The 16,969-nt window shown below is 37.2% G+C and overlaps 2 protein-coding genes and 1 long non-coding RNA gene across 3 annotated transcripts in view; 2 read left to right on the top strand and 1 right to left on the bottom strand.

Moving 5' to 3' along the window:
* The window catches only part of znf704.L (zinc finger protein 704 L homeolog), a 22,702-nt gene extending 16,507 nt beyond the window's left edge, over nucleotides 1-6,195 (top strand). Inside the window, exons 6-9 of the mRNA XM_018268094.2 lie at nucleotides 2,218-2,458; nucleotides 2,972-3,076; nucleotides 3,438-3,529; nucleotides 4,887-6,195. Coding sequence (XP_018123583.2) covers nucleotides 2,218-2,458; nucleotides 2,972-3,076; nucleotides 3,438-3,529; nucleotides 4,887-4,998 — 550 coding nt within the window. The 3' untranslated portion in view covers nucleotides 4,999-6,195. The remainder of the gene's footprint in view (nucleotides 1-2,217; nucleotides 2,459-2,971; nucleotides 3,077-3,437; nucleotides 3,530-4,886) is intronic.
* Nucleotides 1-16,932, bottom strand: part of LOC121394753 — a 23,135-nt gene extending 6,203 nt beyond the window's left edge. Inside the window, exon 1 of the long non-coding RNA XR_005961996.1 lies at nucleotides 16,812-16,932. This is a non-coding gene — a long non-coding RNA (uncharacterized LOC121394753). The remainder of the gene's footprint in view (nucleotides 1-16,811) is intronic.
* Nucleotides 16,831-16,969, top strand: part of LOC108719310 (protein CROWDED NUCLEI 3) — a 44,983-nt gene continuing 44,844 nt past the window's right edge. The window contains exon 1 of the mRNA XM_018268093.2: nucleotides 16,831-16,969. Within this exon, the coding sequence (XP_018123582.1) occupies nucleotides 16,933-16,969 (37 nt within the window). The 5' untranslated portion in view covers nucleotides 16,831-16,932.

Genomic DNA, 16,969 nt, shown 5'->3' with positions numbered 1-16,969 from the left:
TGCCTACCCCTGAATTATAAACTATATATAAATTATAACTGCTATCATTCATTGACAGAAAAATCATACTAACTAAAACTAAAAAGGAAGGGTTTTCTCATTTAACTTTATGGATGCAAATCAGCATCAAATGTATGATATGACCAACACTGAATAATTGTGCACAGTTATGAGATCTTTGTCATTTGTCACCCTATTCTTTCAGCCTATATAAACCATACAGAATGTGTGGAAGGTAGAGAATACTTCAATAGTTTAAGTTTAGGTGAAATGATTTATGATCTGTACCTTCAATGGTGCCTTAATTTCTATCTATGAAGCTCTAATGCATATTCAACAATATTCTATTTACAAACATAATTGTTCCTTGGTATATGTCAGTCTTTGGAATTGATTCCTTTTCATCTAGCTATCAGACGTCTGCAACGTACATAAGTAAAGGCCCTAAAATAATATGCTTTCTCTGTTTTCAATAGCAATGTTGGATAGAGATGTAATTATATGTTTCTCTTCCAGCCATAAGGTACATGTTTTGTCCATAAGTAAAGGCCTGCAAAGTATATGCTTTTCCTGTTCTTAACAGAGATGTTGGATAGGGATGTAATAACATACTTCTCAACAAATGACAAAAGGTTTATTCTTCCATTGTATATATTTAAGATGAGCCTCATTACTTCAGAGTGAAAAAATTAATATGAATATGAAGAGAATATCCTGTGGAGCACTCATCAATGCATGCAAAACTGCAACAGATAAGTTCTAAAAGCAACATCACTGTTAACAATCACGGAAGAAAAGACCTGAAGATGCTACAAATATTATGGCAGATATTTGGATATAGAATGACTTTCAGGAATAAATTTTCCAATCCTTTCCAGAGGGGCCAACACTGTAGCTTTCATCATGCAAGCACACCCTAAAGACCAGTCTTTAAATAAGTTGTTTCTATCTCATTACTTATCTACAGTGGCTCATCCTCTCTGCCTATAACATGATTTTTACATACTATATATCTTTAGCCTTTCAGAACTGACATTATCACACATATGGCCCTTGCTATTTTTAGTACAAGTGTGTACTCTTATGTTACCTGCTTGGACTGTTGGACATATAGTAAGATTTGCAAATTAAATGACAGCACACCAGAAAAAAAACATCAAATATAGTATGGAACATTATTTTTCCATTTTGTTAATCCTATTTCCAGAAACTATTTGAAAACCCTAAATAATGATGGTGTTATCCTTATAACTAAAAGAACACTAGTTAAGCAAATGACCCTCAGATACTGTCTGAGAATGGAAATCCTTATTTGCCCTGTATTCTTGCAGTCAATGGAAAAAATAGTTTGCAACCCTAATAAAGTTTGAAATGCTAAACAGTTTTAGAAACGCCATCAGGTCAATACTTTCTAGATGTAAAAAGAAAACCTTCAGAAAGTGGTAGCCAGATTGAATATTAATAAAACTATTTTTTTCACACTGAATAGTTCATGACAATACATTCCTTAGAAAGTGGAAATTCTGTGTCTCAAATATTTTTTTTAGCCATTAGTACAAATCAATGTTTTTTGAAGGAGCAGGGGATTTTTTTAAATATTTTGAAGTTCAGATCGCACTTAATATATTTTTGTTTCTCTGCGGATTTGTCTGAACAGAATTCTGCTTTCTCACTGATTATTGAACTTAAATCTCCAACTCTAATGTAATATAAGATTGTGGGTGAGTTTCAGGCCTTCACAGTGAATGTTTTTAGATCAACATTGACATTTTATGCCAAAAGCCATTGCATCTGCTCAGAAAGTAATATTCTTCATGCTTTCTGAATTACATGGAGAAAATACTGTAATCTTGGGGGTCATTAGGCATACTAAGTCTTGACAAAAAAGTATTTTTGACTAGTTTCTTGGTCACAATTTATGGCAGAATTCTCCCTTTATATACATGTCCATTCTCCTTTATATCAGCCTTATGATGATTTCAGGAAGAGTCCTTCTTAAGTTTTGAAAAATTTCAAGCCAATCCAGATGTTTAATATAGTTGCTAATAGGTAACCAACCAATTAAGCCAAAATACTTACAGCAACAATTACTGTCTGCATTCAAAAATACATCGAATATATATATTTGGACCATAGGGCAACATTTTTTAAGCTGACTGTTAAATTGGCATTACTATTTGGCTAGTATGAGCTCAAGTGTATAATTTTTTTTCTTAGACATACTGGAGAATCGGATGAGAATGAGGGAGAAGAGGACTTCTATTATACAGAAATTAGACTGAACACAGATTCCGTCAGTGAAGGAATAAAACACCTCTCACCTTTTTCTCAGTCATTACAATCTGAAAAAGGAAAACGCGAACCTACATTTGCCAAAACGGAGACCAGATCTAATTCATCACTTAGTCGCTCAGCTCCCAGTACATCCTGCTTTATAAACCCTGATCATGCATACCAGGTACCCAGGCAGAGAGTTACTACATTTTAGAAAGACTGCATAGTATATTAATGATTAATGGCTATGTATGAATTATGTATATTCTTAAAATTTCAACTACTGCTGTGGTTCAAGCATTTATGATAACAAAATATAACATGATTGCAATACGTATGACTGTTGAGCACCTCTGTCTTTGTGTAAAGTCAAAAAATCAATACAATGTTCCCATTAAAAACTACTTTGCAGGGCTAGGAATGACTGATCTGTTAAATCTTTATATATTTGACTAAATGTATTAATCTTAATAGACAACAAATTTATCTGGTTATGACTCCAAGATGCCATGATCCAATTTATTTCAAGAAAGACCTGTATGTTTAATATTTATAACTATTGGCAATATAGTTATTGATATTGTCCTTATTGATTGAATATTGAAAGCTCGTCTAGCAGAGGTCGAACCTAGTAGTAAAAAATATAATCCACAATTAAAATGTTTAGGCAAATTAATTAAAATTATTCTTTCCACAGACCACTGCTCCTGTAAAAATACCTGGCTCAAAAAAGGTTCTTACCAATGGCAATAGCATTGGTGTGTCTTGGATTCTATCTCCTCTTACATTTACTGGAACTTCGGTAAGTGGCAAACTTAATACAAGGAATTATATAATACTGTGAGGTTTTTTTTTTTACTTTGAGCCACCATTTTGAATATCCTGTGCGGTAACATGACTGGAAATAATGCAAGTTCTAACCTGAGTCAAAACCAGACAACAGAAAGTCTAATGCCAAGGAAAATGTGATTATAATGTGCAAAATGTTGTGCAGGTGAACCCTATACTTACTGCCTGGTAAAGTCTAGTGTTAGGTGCATCAGTATATCATGACAGTACTATAATTGCTCACAATATAGTTATATTAGGAAAGATTAAGCAGTAACTTCATGCTTTCATTAACTAAATTATGAAATGTGATTTTCTGTCTATTTTGGTCTTAGGTTTCTCTGCCAAGCTACACAGAGATTAGGGATTCTAAACTGCCAGTTCAGACAGTGTTGTCTTCTCCACCAAAAACAGGAATTGGAGTGAGGTAAATAAGTACTACTGGAAGAACACTGATTATTTTAAAACCATTATGCTTGTGTTTATATTTGTAACTATTTTTATGGTGGACCTCTGATTACACCTTTACCAGTTTTAATCCCAAGTACCTCTACCAAGACACCATAAATCCAGCATGCATTCAACAAAATGGGGATCATATCTGGAGCAAAAATGTATTTGTTGGAAAAAGCCACTTGTGCCATCAAAGACCATTTGTCAAGTCTGCATTACATCTAACACTACTTCAAGGGTAAATGAGCCCAGTACCTCAGTTGGTCCAATTCAGTCTGCCTTAGGGGTTGTGTTTCAAACCAGTGATCAGGAAAATGAATGGAGAACTGCTTGAAATAACTGCACCTAAAAAATCAGATTGTGAAGCAGTTGTGCACATCATCCAACAATATTCATAATATGTTTTATATATATAGATATATATATATATAGATATATATATATATCTATATATATTACGAGATAAGTTTTTTCTCCTTGAACTGAATCTCATCCATGAGTTTTCACGTGATTAACCATGATATAACTTTTTCTCACTGAATTCAATCTGGCCCATTATCGGAAATGTATCTGATTTCTTTGTGTGAGGAATTAACTACTGTCTTTGTAAGTGTTCTTGTAATGAAAATATTTTATGCATCTTCCAATAAAAAACAAAAAAAAACAAAAAACAAAAATATATATATAATATCATATATTGGATGGTACACCGCTTCCAAATTACCCCCGGTTGCTTGGTTAAACATTAGTATACATCCATGGAAAAGAACCAACAACTATAGGGTATTATTTAAAAATCAAAAAAGGGTATTAAAGAAGAGCATGTACAGCCAACATGACGTTTCGGTCCCTGTTGGGACCTTTCTCAAGGCAACCACACCTTCCAATTAATGTGCTATATATAGCCAATCAGGCAATTGCAACAAACAAGTGTTCACATATTCAAAAAGCAGCAGCAAAGTGATTGGTGCACCATACGTGTCATCAAGTGACAACGCAGTTATGTATGTTAAAAAGTAAATTTAAATATACAGTTCTAAAGTGACATGTGCTAACATCATAATTACATATTGAGGATATTTTGTATAATTAAAAAAGTGAATATATAAATGGTAAAAAATACTTTAAAATCAGTAAATATATAACGATATTCTTTGGTGCTATTTCCGTTTCCGGGGACCCCCTTAATAAAAAAAAGGATCAAATATGCTGTCAGGTTTTTTGATATATGTCATCATATAATTTTGAACTCAATTATTAATATTAATTATGAATAATAATAATAATTATTGCTATAATAAATACTTTTTTTGTCTCTCTCTCTCTGCCAGAAAGCCTCGTGGGGAAGGCAAGAAATGCCGCAAGGTTTATGGCATGGAAAACAGAGATAAATGGTGTACAGCCTGCCGCTGGAAGAAAGCCTGCCAGAGGTTTCCTGACTAGGAAAACTAAAGCACAGTTGAGTTAGTCACTGACTAAGAGATTGCGAGAGGTTTCAGGCCCACTGGTCTTTCTTACAAGGTAGAAGTATGAGCTGTTTTAGGCCCAAAATAACATGCCTTTACGTCTGGGAGAGTAAGCGATATTGGGCAAAAACATACGTATGTCTTCTGGGAGACTGAGTCATAGTGGTTAGTATCTTCTTTCACTCTTTGGCTAGGACAAGGCTTTCCATACTGGTCAGCTTTTTGTCTTACTTGTCGTACTTTGGCTTACTCTGGCTCTGAGTAAGGCATACTCATATACTATCTGGGAGAATAACTGTCTTTCCTAATGCCTTTTAGAATGAGTCATACTACACAATATTTTACAGTTTACTTGATGGATGGGAGGGTGAGCCATATTGACTATATACATTTTCATTGTCTCCTGGCTCCTATTTCACTGAATGGATGGGAGAATGTTCCATACTGAGCAGCTGTCTTACTTACAAGGTATGATATTAAGCCATAATGGCCAGTTCTTTGTCTTATTCATAGGCTGTGACAGTAATTTAAGCATGGATTGTTAGAGTCAGTCCCTGGTCTTACTCATAAACAGTATCAATATGGTATTTTAAGCAGCCATCTTACTCACAGGCTGTAAGAGTAAGCAATACTGGACAGTTAGTTGCCCAGCTGTCTGGTTGGACGCAACAGCCAAATGAGTGAATATTTTACTTAAACTTGCTGTCTGGAAGAAAGTGAAACGTAATGATTTACTGCCACTTATATTACATCTGAAAGAGTGAGCTATAGTGGCCAGATATTTGTCATCGCAATAGATGAGAGAAAGTGTGTCAACCTGTCCAAAATGCAACTTTGGTAACTTAGAGTCTAATAGTGAAGCTCACTAGTTTGGATGTACTGGGAAAATATACATTTCTTAAAGGACCAGAAACACAAAAAAATCTAATTGCCCTACATGTATAAACACATAAGGGCTCATTCAACAATCGCCCAGTCACAAGCTCCAAGGCAAAACACAAGGAGCAAGGTGTAAAGTGAAGCTAACAGGGCACTTTGTGCATGTTTTTGCCCCATATGTTATGACCATTTTTTGTAACACTCCCTAATACATAATAAATGAAACTGGTTATGTTTGCATTTTTAGAAATATGCATATTTTAGTATATTTATTTTTCCCCTATGATCTTTTTTTAATCTATCTCTCATTTTTCCCTTTTTTGTCTCTCTTCTATCTTTGTTAAATCTCCCTCCTTTTCTTTCGTTCTCTCCTCTTATTTTGTTTTGTAATGTTGTTTCCACTTCTGCTCCCCCTCTTCTTCAGTCACCTTTTATGAACTGCTTTTCTCCCCTTGTTTGCTAGAACCATTCCAGACATTTTCAAGTTCCTGATATGCTCATCTTCCTGATCCTCTATTATATATCTTGTATTACTCTTTCTTTAATATCCTCAGTTTTTCTTTTTATAATCCAAAATTCTTCCCCATTCAGTTTTTAAATGTCTTAGATTTTACATTTTACCCCTTCTTTTTGTCTTGTTCTCTACACTTCTTAATGTATCTTCAAAACTTTTTTCATTGCAATCTTTATTTCCTCTCCTCTCTTTTTATATTGTTCTTAATTTACTTTACGAACGCTTCAATCCTCTCCCAAGAATATTCACAAAGTACTCTAACTTAACAGCACACAAGAGCTCCTTGTTTATGGTTAGGTAAATGCACATTGTGACCAAGAGGTCTAACAATTAGGGATGCACGGAATCCAGGTTTCGGACAAGATTCGCCTTTTTTCAGCAGGATTTAAATTAGACCGAATCCAAGTGCCTGGCTGAACCGAATCCGAATTCAAAAAATCATGTGACTTTTCATCACACAAACGAGGAAGTCAAAAATATCTCACTCTTTTTTTTTACTCCGTATCCCCCTTGTTTACCTAATTTGTTAGTATTCGGTTGGGTATTCTGCCAAATCTTTCACAAAGGATTCGGGATTGGGCTGAATCCTAAAATAGTGGATTTGGTACATCCCTACTAACAATATAAGCAGGATTTGCAACTGCTGGGTGCTCCAGGAGGTGTCGGTGGCCAATTATGCACAGACCTATGAGCAGTTTCATGAATCATTCCTAATTCCCATAATTTGAAGGGGGTAGCTAAAATAATTTGGTTTGGTGCCTGGTAAATTTTATTTATGTCACTGTTATGATATCTCTTTGGGATTATGGCTAGAACAACACAGTGGGAAGAGATGTTCTTTACTGTGGGCAACAGGAGGCACACCTAAATACACCAAATGAGCTGCAAGTTTTACAGTCCAGTATTAAACAGCATACAAAACAAAATGCTAGCAGTCACCAAAGCTCAGTGCATTAAAAAGGACTTCTGCTTTATAGAAACATTATAAATATATACAGAAAACTTTAATTGGTATGTCAATTACAATTTTTGGTGTTACTGGTCCTTTAACTACTGGCTGTGTGTGACCAAAGCTTGGTTAAAAGCAGTATCTAGCTTATAGGTTATAGGAAATAGGTTTTCCTGTAATAAGCTAATCAAATTATTAAGTAGTATTGGTAGACTTCTGCTCATATTAGAACAGTTTCTTCCCTACCTTTAGACATAATTATTTATAGTTCACATGTATACAAGTATGGTATTGGTAGTTGATTCATTTATGTAAACATATTCTGTAACGTATCTGTGTTTTATATGTAATCAATGACAATACTTTGAATGTGAGTTACTTCAAATTATAAGAGGCATGCAGTATCGGCAAGCTTTGAAAATGCCATTCAGTGCACTAGATGAAGAAAACAAATCATCTTTTTTGTATTGGATGTAGCTGTATAATCATTAGTCTGATTTTGATCTTTTTATAGGTCCGTCTTCCTGTCTGTAACTTAGAATACTGTGCAGTATTGTAGTAGCTACATTCTTTTAACAGAATGGAGGTCTAAGAAAGCTTCAAGTGGTCTTTTTATGCAAAAAAACAGCTGCCCATATCCCAACATGTAAAACATCAGAAACTGCACATTTCCAATTATGTGTGCAAAGACACTAAAAAGGCACTTTTCCGTGCTTATGTAAAAGACTGATATTCTGTCTTGGGACATTTCTGAAAATCAATAAAAGCACAGAGGTCACAATAAAGACACGTACGGAAGAAAAAAAAAAGACACTGAAGATAACAGGAAGTACCTAGGATGTGTTAGCTAGATGAACTTTATCCATTTAAGCTAATCATTGATGAAAAAAACTAATATTTACAGCATGCAATGTTGTGTGTATAAATGGTCAAAGCACTTGCCAAAACTAATAAGGTTTCTAAGGATTTGGTGCTAAATTGTTTTGCTTTTCAAAACAACCTTGTTGTCTTGTCAGGCTGAAATTATAAAAGAATACCTGCCTTAAACAAATGTAATCCATGACTCAGTATGCAAAGATCTAACTCATTATAGAACAGTAACACCAAAAATGAAAGTGTTTTAAAGTAATGAAAATATAATGTACTGTTGCCCTCCACTGGTACAACTGGTGTGTTTGATTCAGAAACACTACTATAGTTTATATAGACAAGCTGTTGTGTAGCCATGGGGCACAGCCATTTAAAGGAGAGTTCAACCCTTTAAAAAATAAACCCCTTACCCCCCACCCCACGTAGACCCCCCCTCCCTCCTCCCCCCAGCCTAACTGCCCCCTGGGGAAATGCCCCATACTTTATACTTACCCCTCGGTGCAGTTTCTGGCATCCGAGTTCCACGCAGCCATCTTCCGGGTCTTCGTCTTCTTCCAGTGCATCGGCAATTTTCGTGAGTTTCGGCACATGCGCAGTTGTCGCAGGATAAACATCAGATAACATATAAGCATTGTAGCATACAATTAGATTCTTCTGAACTTATCAGTTCTCTACTGTATACCTTGTGCTTGAATGGCTGCCCTATGGCTACACAGCAGCACGTTTATATAAACTATAGTTGGGTTTCTAGACACCAGTTTTACCGGTGGAGGGCAACAGTACATCATACTGTCATCCCTTTAAACATTTTACATTTTTTGGTGTTACTGTTCCTTTAAGGGTCAACTGTGATTCATGGATTAGGTTTTAGATATATCTGAATATGTCCACAATATTTGAGACACAAGAAGTCCAGAATAAAGATGGAGATCTCCCACCTTTGGGTTTTCATGTTTTAGCTAAGCAAGATTCAGGCACAGATACATATTTTCTGATATAGTGAGGCTTCTCCTCCAGCTGTGAAAACTACCATCCTGCAGTATCTAGTAGAATTAAGTCAAAGGCAACTAGATATTAAATGTCCGGTTTCCTTTGGCTTAATTCTACTAGATTCTTTATATCATGACCTGGATAAATGAGAATCTTCATAGACATACCATCCTGTACTTCTGACACTGTGTATGTGCACCAGAATCTCACTTAGACCAAAATATGAGTCCCACAGTGTAGCAAAAATAGCCGATAACACAGTGTAATGAGTCGTTCCACACAATGTGAACATATTGGGGGCTTAAAATATAAGAAAATTCTTCCCTGTGAAAGAACTGCTAATCTTATCATAGAAGATGTAACTGCCATATCACATGACCTTTGTTACTTAGCTATATATTGCTTTTACCAAGCACCAGATGTATCAAAAATTGATCAGCTTATTTACAGAACTTATTGTCCTCCTGGAAATATCTAATGGTAGGCAACTGGCCTGGGTTTTTAATAAATAATAATAAATACAAATAAATTAGCATAAAAAAAAGCAAAAATCATATTTATTAAAAAAGCAAAAATCATATTTATTAATATTTAATTTCAAATAGACTTTCTCTTTGTTGGTTGCCTCAAAATACTTGTTCATAAAGACAGTATTTCTAAATTAAGGGAAGTCTTAACCCTATAGAGTGCACCATTGAATTAATAGATTTAATGCAGTTCCAACAGACCTGTGTTTAAACTGCAATGTGTCACTCGTGCACTATTATGTTTAGAGAAATTAGTTCCCATATATTTAGAGCTTTAACTACAGAGTATAGTAAAGGACTTGATTCCTACTGCAAAAATATTATCTCACAAAATCAAACAGTGAGAGATTTAATAAATCTAGGCATCACAATCCTACCTGATCATTTTAGTGGATGGCATCCTTCTCCGCATCCTAACACTGCCCATATTGGTGTTAGCTACTGCCACATGATTTTAGTTGAAATCCTGGTAATTGCAATGACTTGGCTCTAGTATTACAGTAGAGAATAGCAGAATGGGCAACTGGGCATTCCAAAGGATTCCACAAGGGGTCACTAAACATAGGGCAAATAAGATGATTCTTTTTTAATGCAACTTTGAATAACATATTTTACTTTTATCTTTTTCGACCTCTTGTGGAACACTTTGGAGTGCCCAATTACCCATTCTGCTATGGGCTACGGATTACCACTCCCTATACTGATGGTTCGGGGCAACATCTTTTACTTGGTGAGAGTTTTAACAATTGCACCTAGTTAGATCCTTCTTTTTAAGTTCGGTATATATTTATATCTATTATTATACTACCAACATTTAAAGCGCACATAACAAGACATGTAGGGGGTTATTTATTAAAGTCTGAAAGCCAAAAACTCAAGTTTTTTTTGACTATAAAATTACGAATTTTAAGTGAAAAAAGCAAACTCAAAATTTTCAGGATTTATTGCACCCCAAGGATAGAAAAAGTCAGAATCCAAAAATCCGGCATCTCAGACCTGCCGAGGTTGTAAAATGTATGGGAGAAGTCCCGTACATATTCTCATCTGCTCTGGGTTTTGTGGAAACATCTGAAGAGTTTGTGGTTTTCGGGCAATAATCTGAAAAAATCTGAGTTTTCGGGGCAGAAAATCCGCAATATTTGTATGATTCAAATTTTTGTACGATTTTCACTATTATTTCAAGTTTTTTCCCCGAACTGGAATTTTTTGGGAAAATTTATTGATAAATAACGGAAAAATAACCTGTGCGGATTTGGCCGGAGTATATTTCAGAAAATAATGGGATAAATTCGGATTTTAATAAATAACCCCCCGTAGTGTGTATTTACCAGTAAATAGTAATCCTTTGATAGCAATCCATATGAGCACTCCACCACTAGTAATAAATTCTGGGCCAGTTCCTACAAAGAAAGCAAGCAGCTCGCTCTACATAAATAAGTCTTCGTCTGCTGCAGTCTTTTCAGTCATGTGATTTCTCAATTTAACCCAACATTATTGAATTTATCAGCTGATTGCAGGATATTCTATATAGTCATTATGCAGTACAATTGAAAGGTTTGGTTTAAACGTATACTGTACTACAATTAAAAAAAAACAAAGTGTGAGAAGGGCATCATTTTGTAATGAATCTCTCCAATAACCTGTTAAAACAAACAAATTGCAAATTTAGTTTGCCTACACGAAAGATAAAATATTTTTCTTCTCTAAGCTTGGAACTTGCATAGAAAAACAAATGACTCATTGGAGCCTTTTATTTGTCACTTTGCAACAAAAAAATCTAAGACTGCAATTGTGACAATGAACACTACAGATGTAGATGACTGATTAAGAAACAAGGGCTTTAGCAACTAAAACGCTATAAATATAAGCAAAAAAACAACAGCACATTTAAATGAATTGAATTTTCCAAGCAATCTGTGTAACTTAAAAGTGCAATTCTATAAATGTTTTTTTAAACCTTGTTTTTTTATACATTTGTATGCCGATTTAATAAACTTGTGTTTTAACTGTTCTCCTCTTTTCCATTCATTTAAACATTAACCGTTTCATTTCATCTAGGCTCTGTGTCAGTATTTAAGTGGTGCTCCTTCTGTTTGCAACAATCATTGTAACTACAGGCTATGAAAACAAGGGGCTTCCGCTACAAAGAGCACTACTCCATTTTATATTTCTTGATTTTGAATGCAATTGCTGCTGCACTCAATGGGGAGAGGAGGCACTCCCTTCCCAGAGACTATTATCCCACTGTTACTATAGGCACCATCTCTCCCTACTATACCTGCTATCCTACAGCCACATTCCCTTCCCAGAGACTATTATCCCACTGTTACCAAAGGTACTATCTCTCCCTACTATACCTGCTATCCCACAGACACACTGCCTTCATAAAGACTATTATCCCACTGTTACTATAGGCACCATCTCTCCCTACTATACCTGCTATCCCATAGTCACACTGCCTTCATAAAGACTATTATCCCACTGTTACTATAGGCACCATCTCTCCCTACTATACCTGCTATCCCATAGTCACACTGCCTTCATAAAGACTATTATCCCACTGTTACTATAGGCACCATCTCTTCCTACTATCCAACAGCCACAATCCCTTCCCAGAGACTATTATCCCCACTGATACTACACCAGACAGTGTAATACATACCCACGGCTAGGTTTTCAGCAGAATGATTCTGTACAAAATTTCCTATGTCAGAGAGTCTAAATAGTTATAATGTGATGCACTCTAGTGGAGAGTACAGGTTTCTACAATTGAAAATACAGTACTTTTAACATCACATTTTAAATGGGATACCCAAAGTATACATACACAGAGCATTTACATGCATTTGTAGGTTTTAATGCATCTGAATCATTCCCTGCAAGGGATATACAAGTGCTAACAGTTCAAACTGAGTCATCGATAGTAATGCAGGAACATGTTACAAGTGGTTAGGTACAGGGCCGCCATCAGGGGGGGACAGGGGGGACAAGCGTACCGGGCCCGGGCATGAAGGGGGGCCCGGCAGCGCTGCATTTTTTTGAAGATCCGGGCCCCCCTTACGAGCGCCCGAGCCGTACGTCTTGCCTCTTCAGTGCCGAATGCGGAAGTGCCGAAAAGCCGAAGCCGATGCGACGAAAAGACCCGAAGTCACGGAAAAAGCCGAAGTCCCGAAGCGCCGAAAAGACCCGAAGTCACGAAAACAGCCGAAGCCGAAGTCCTGAAGCAGCGCAAAGACCCGAAGTCACGAAAACAGCCGAAGCCGAAGTCCTGAAGCGGTGAAAAGACCCGAAGTCACGAAAGGAGGCGAAGTTGAAGTACTGAAGCCATGAGTTCAATTCTACTGAACACCAGTTTGTGTTTTTTTTTTTTTAATCCCCTGGCCACCAATGTATTATTTTAATATTCTATAGGCCCCTGCCACCAATCTTTTTTTTAAAACTTTTGTTTTTGGGGCCCCAATTTTTTTTTTAACTCGTAAGGGGCCCCTTGCCACCATTGTTTTTTTTTGGGTTTTTTTTTTAAAAAAAAAATTAATTTTCTTTTTGGTGGCCCCAAATTTTTTTAACTTGTAAGGGGGCCCCTGCCACCAGTTTTTTTTTTTTTTCAAAAAAAAATTATTTTTTTTTTAAATTTTTTTGGGGCCCCAATTTGTTTTTAACTTATAAGGGGGCCCCTGCCGCCAATGTTTTTTTTTTTTTTCAAAAAAAAATTAATTTTTTTTCAAATTTTTTTTTGGGGCCCCAATTTGTTTTTAACTTATAAGGGGGCCCCTGCCGCCAATGTTTTTTTTTTTTTTCAAAAAAAAATTTTTTTTTCAAATTTTTTTTTGGGGCCCCAATTTGTTTTTAACTTAGAAGGGGGCCCCTGCCACCAATGTTTTTAAAAAAAAAAAATTTTAATTTTTTTTTTTTGGGGCCCCAATTTTTTTTATAAGGGGGCCCTGACCATCAATAGCTTTTTACAACTTGTGTGGGGGGGGGTTACTTTTTTAGCGCTGATGTCTGTGTGGTCTTTTAACTGCGATGTGGGCGGGATATGGGGCGGAGCTTGGTCGTCAGTGTGGGCGGGGCCCAGGGGGCCCCAAAAATTTTGTTGTACGGGGCCCCGTGATTTCTAATGGCGGCCCTGGTTAGGTATATACATTACAGCACAATAGTGAGCATATTTCCCATCAGGATAGATCAGTGATTAGCTCAGTAATCATTACTTTCAGGATCTTCCGTCAGTGGAACCTAGTTTAACTACCTAGTCCCTAAACGTACAAACTAAATGGAGACCCATACCCCCCGAGATATATATAGGTAATACACTGTTCGGGGAGAGGTAAAGGGGGCAGATAGAAGACAATTGAGTGGGCTGTTAAATCTTGGGGGGTTTAGTGCTCCTTTAATGCCAATAGTGCTCCCAGGATTCTAATCCTTCTAAGATCCCGGCTGCTCAACTAGCTAACCCTACTGCTATCTATCACTCCTAGTGTGATCTATGACAGAGTACATCCTACCACTTACTAGATCTGACTATACCTAGGTTGCACTCTTGTTCTTCCTGCTTGCACAGGTAAAGCGTTCTGGGAAATGGACCCAGATTAAGTGGCACCTTCTGGTCATCTATGGAACTACAAGGGTCTTACACATGAAATGGAAACTATTTCTCAATTAAGCTAAGGACCACCATAGCTGCCTAAACCTTAGGGGACTACCTAGTTAAAGGGGAACTAATTGACCAGTCCCCTATAACAGCAACAACATTTCCGGTATATATATATATAATACCGGCCACAGCAGGGGTTTTACCAGTTAGGCCTGTAACATATCAGCCAGGTAGCAACCCCATTACTTGCACATTCACTACAATAGAATCGTCATAGTTCCGGTACAATTCCACTACATGTAATGGGGATTACTTGGCAGCCACAGGAACTTAAAAAGGGGCATGACCCATCACGGCTGTCAGAAGAAATACTACTAAGTTAAAAGGGCCCACAATCCTAAGGGCAGCATTTTTTAGTACACTGGTCACCGTGGGAGTGGGCCCTGCAAACAAGTAGAATGGGGCCCCAATATTAAAATATTACCTGCACAGAGATAAGAATGGCCTTGATTCACAGGCCATGCCATAATACCAAAATTACACCAATGATCCATCCTAAACCCCACCTACTTCACAAGACCTGTCCCCTTCAGGACCTGCAGTTCATACGTTGGTTTCTTGAGGGTTAGGGTTGCCACCTGGCCAGTAAATATTATGTTTGGTGCCAATGTTATTAATAGGTAAAAAGAAAAAAAAAAGGCCATTTTATTCCCAGAAAAGGTGGCAACTCTTCTTGAGCCCCCTTCTGCCACAGGGTCCCCAAACAGGAGTAACCCCTCTACCCTTATAAGGCTGACCCTGGGACCCATAAACTGGGCAGAACAGTCGGTTTTTAACTAAACAGACACTCCCAACACTTGCTATAGAACCCACTGTCGTGGAAATTCAGTTACAGCAGACCACTTCAGGTAAAAAGATAATATTTATTGGTCACAAGCTCTGTGGATTCTGAACTCACGAAGAATCAGAACCCCGAACAAAGGAATCGCAGAATTTGTAAAAAGGGAGATACCGGTGAGAGAGCATAGAGCTATTTCTTTAAAGTATAGCCAAGCATGTGGCTCTGCCCTTAAGACCAGGGTACTGGTGACCAAGGCAAGCTTGAGAACAGAATTCATCCATGTCAGGGGGCTCCCAGGGGAAACTTCATACACAGAATTTTCTTGTGGGCGATGCCACTGCCCTAAGAGTTCAGCCCAGTCATTTTTATGTATAAGAATGTCATGCTCCCCAATAATTATAATTACCAGGAAGAGTTACCCAGCTACACTCTTGGTTGTGACACACCTTGCTTAATTAAAACTATACCCCCAAAATGAATACTTAAGCAACAGATCATATGATATTAAGCGGCATATTAAAGAATCTTACCAAAGTGGAATATATATTTAAGTATTATTACCCTTTTACATCTTCTCCCTTGAGCCCGCATTTTATATTTTTTGTGCTCCCTCAGAGATCACCTAACCAGAAATACTGCAGCTCTAACAGTAAAATCAGAGACACTTGTGGAGATTCAGGGAGATTAGTAGCCTGACAACAAATCGCCTCTTCTTCAAGTGACTAATCTCCCCAATCTCCCTGCTGGCTAGAACTGAAATCCCGGCGGGATGGCACTCAGAACGCTTAGTTGCCTGAAGTTGCCTCACTTCGGAAAACAAAGTGCTCCGAGTGCCATGTAGGTTTGCCACCTGGCCGGTACGGTTGATCCCAATGTAGGGAAAAAAGATAAATAAATAGGAAGGCCGGTATGTAGGGAAAAAAGATAAATATATAGGAAGGCCGGTATTTTTTTTTCAGAAAAGGTGGCAACTCTAGTGCCGTCCCGCCGGCAAATTAGATTTGGGAAGGCAGTTCGGGGAGATTTGTCGCCCGAAGAAGTGCGATTTGTTGCCGGGCGACTAAATCTCCACGTGCGTCTCTGCCCTAACAGTAAGAAGCGTAGAAGCCAAAGACGTAACTTTGTATGGTAATTGGCTCATAGGATCCCAAGGGGCGGCCCTTATATTTTAAAATGCCATTTGGGATTACCCAATAGTAGTTACTACTAAAAAAAAAAAGTATATGATCATGAAAATGATTTACATTAATCAGGGTTTTATGCAATGTCTCTTTTTAGAGACCTACGTTTTTTGAAACCTATGGAGTATAGTTTTCCTTAAGCAAATTTACAATCCTGCCAGCAAATAGTCAAAAAACAAACTCATATACATCCAAGCTCCCGCACAAATCTACAAATCAACACAAGTAACATGAAGTCATTTGTATGCTAATGAAAAATACGAGAGGCTTTACCCAAACACTAGTTAACTTGTAATGTATAATACACATATTATTACAGAGCTATATGACTACGCTTAATATCCCATTATGTGAGTCCAGCCCGCCCTGCAAAAAAGCAGTATTTTACAGCAGTTTTCCCCCTTACTCATTGTAAAAAGGTCTCTATATACGCGCAATCTGCTCTTACCAGTTTCCAAAATGGCCGCAGCGTTACTGCTACTACGCCACACTATTGGCTGATGTCTTGCGGTTTTGGTTGGAAACCGTTGCCATAGAAACGAGAAGGACGCTGTCGAGTGTTCTTGTCAATGCTGCACCTTAGCAGGTGGAACGAAGACATGGACG

Source organism: Xenopus laevis, chromosome 6L, assembly GCF_017654675.1.
Source record: "Xenopus laevis strain J_2021 chromosome 6L, Xenopus_laevis_v10.1, whole genome shotgun sequence".
Lineage (NCBI taxonomy): Eukaryota > Metazoa > Chordata > Amphibia > Anura > Pipidae > Xenopus > Xenopus laevis.
Note: the sequence above shows the minus strand (reverse complement) of the source record. Positions and strands in the feature narration are given on the sequence as shown.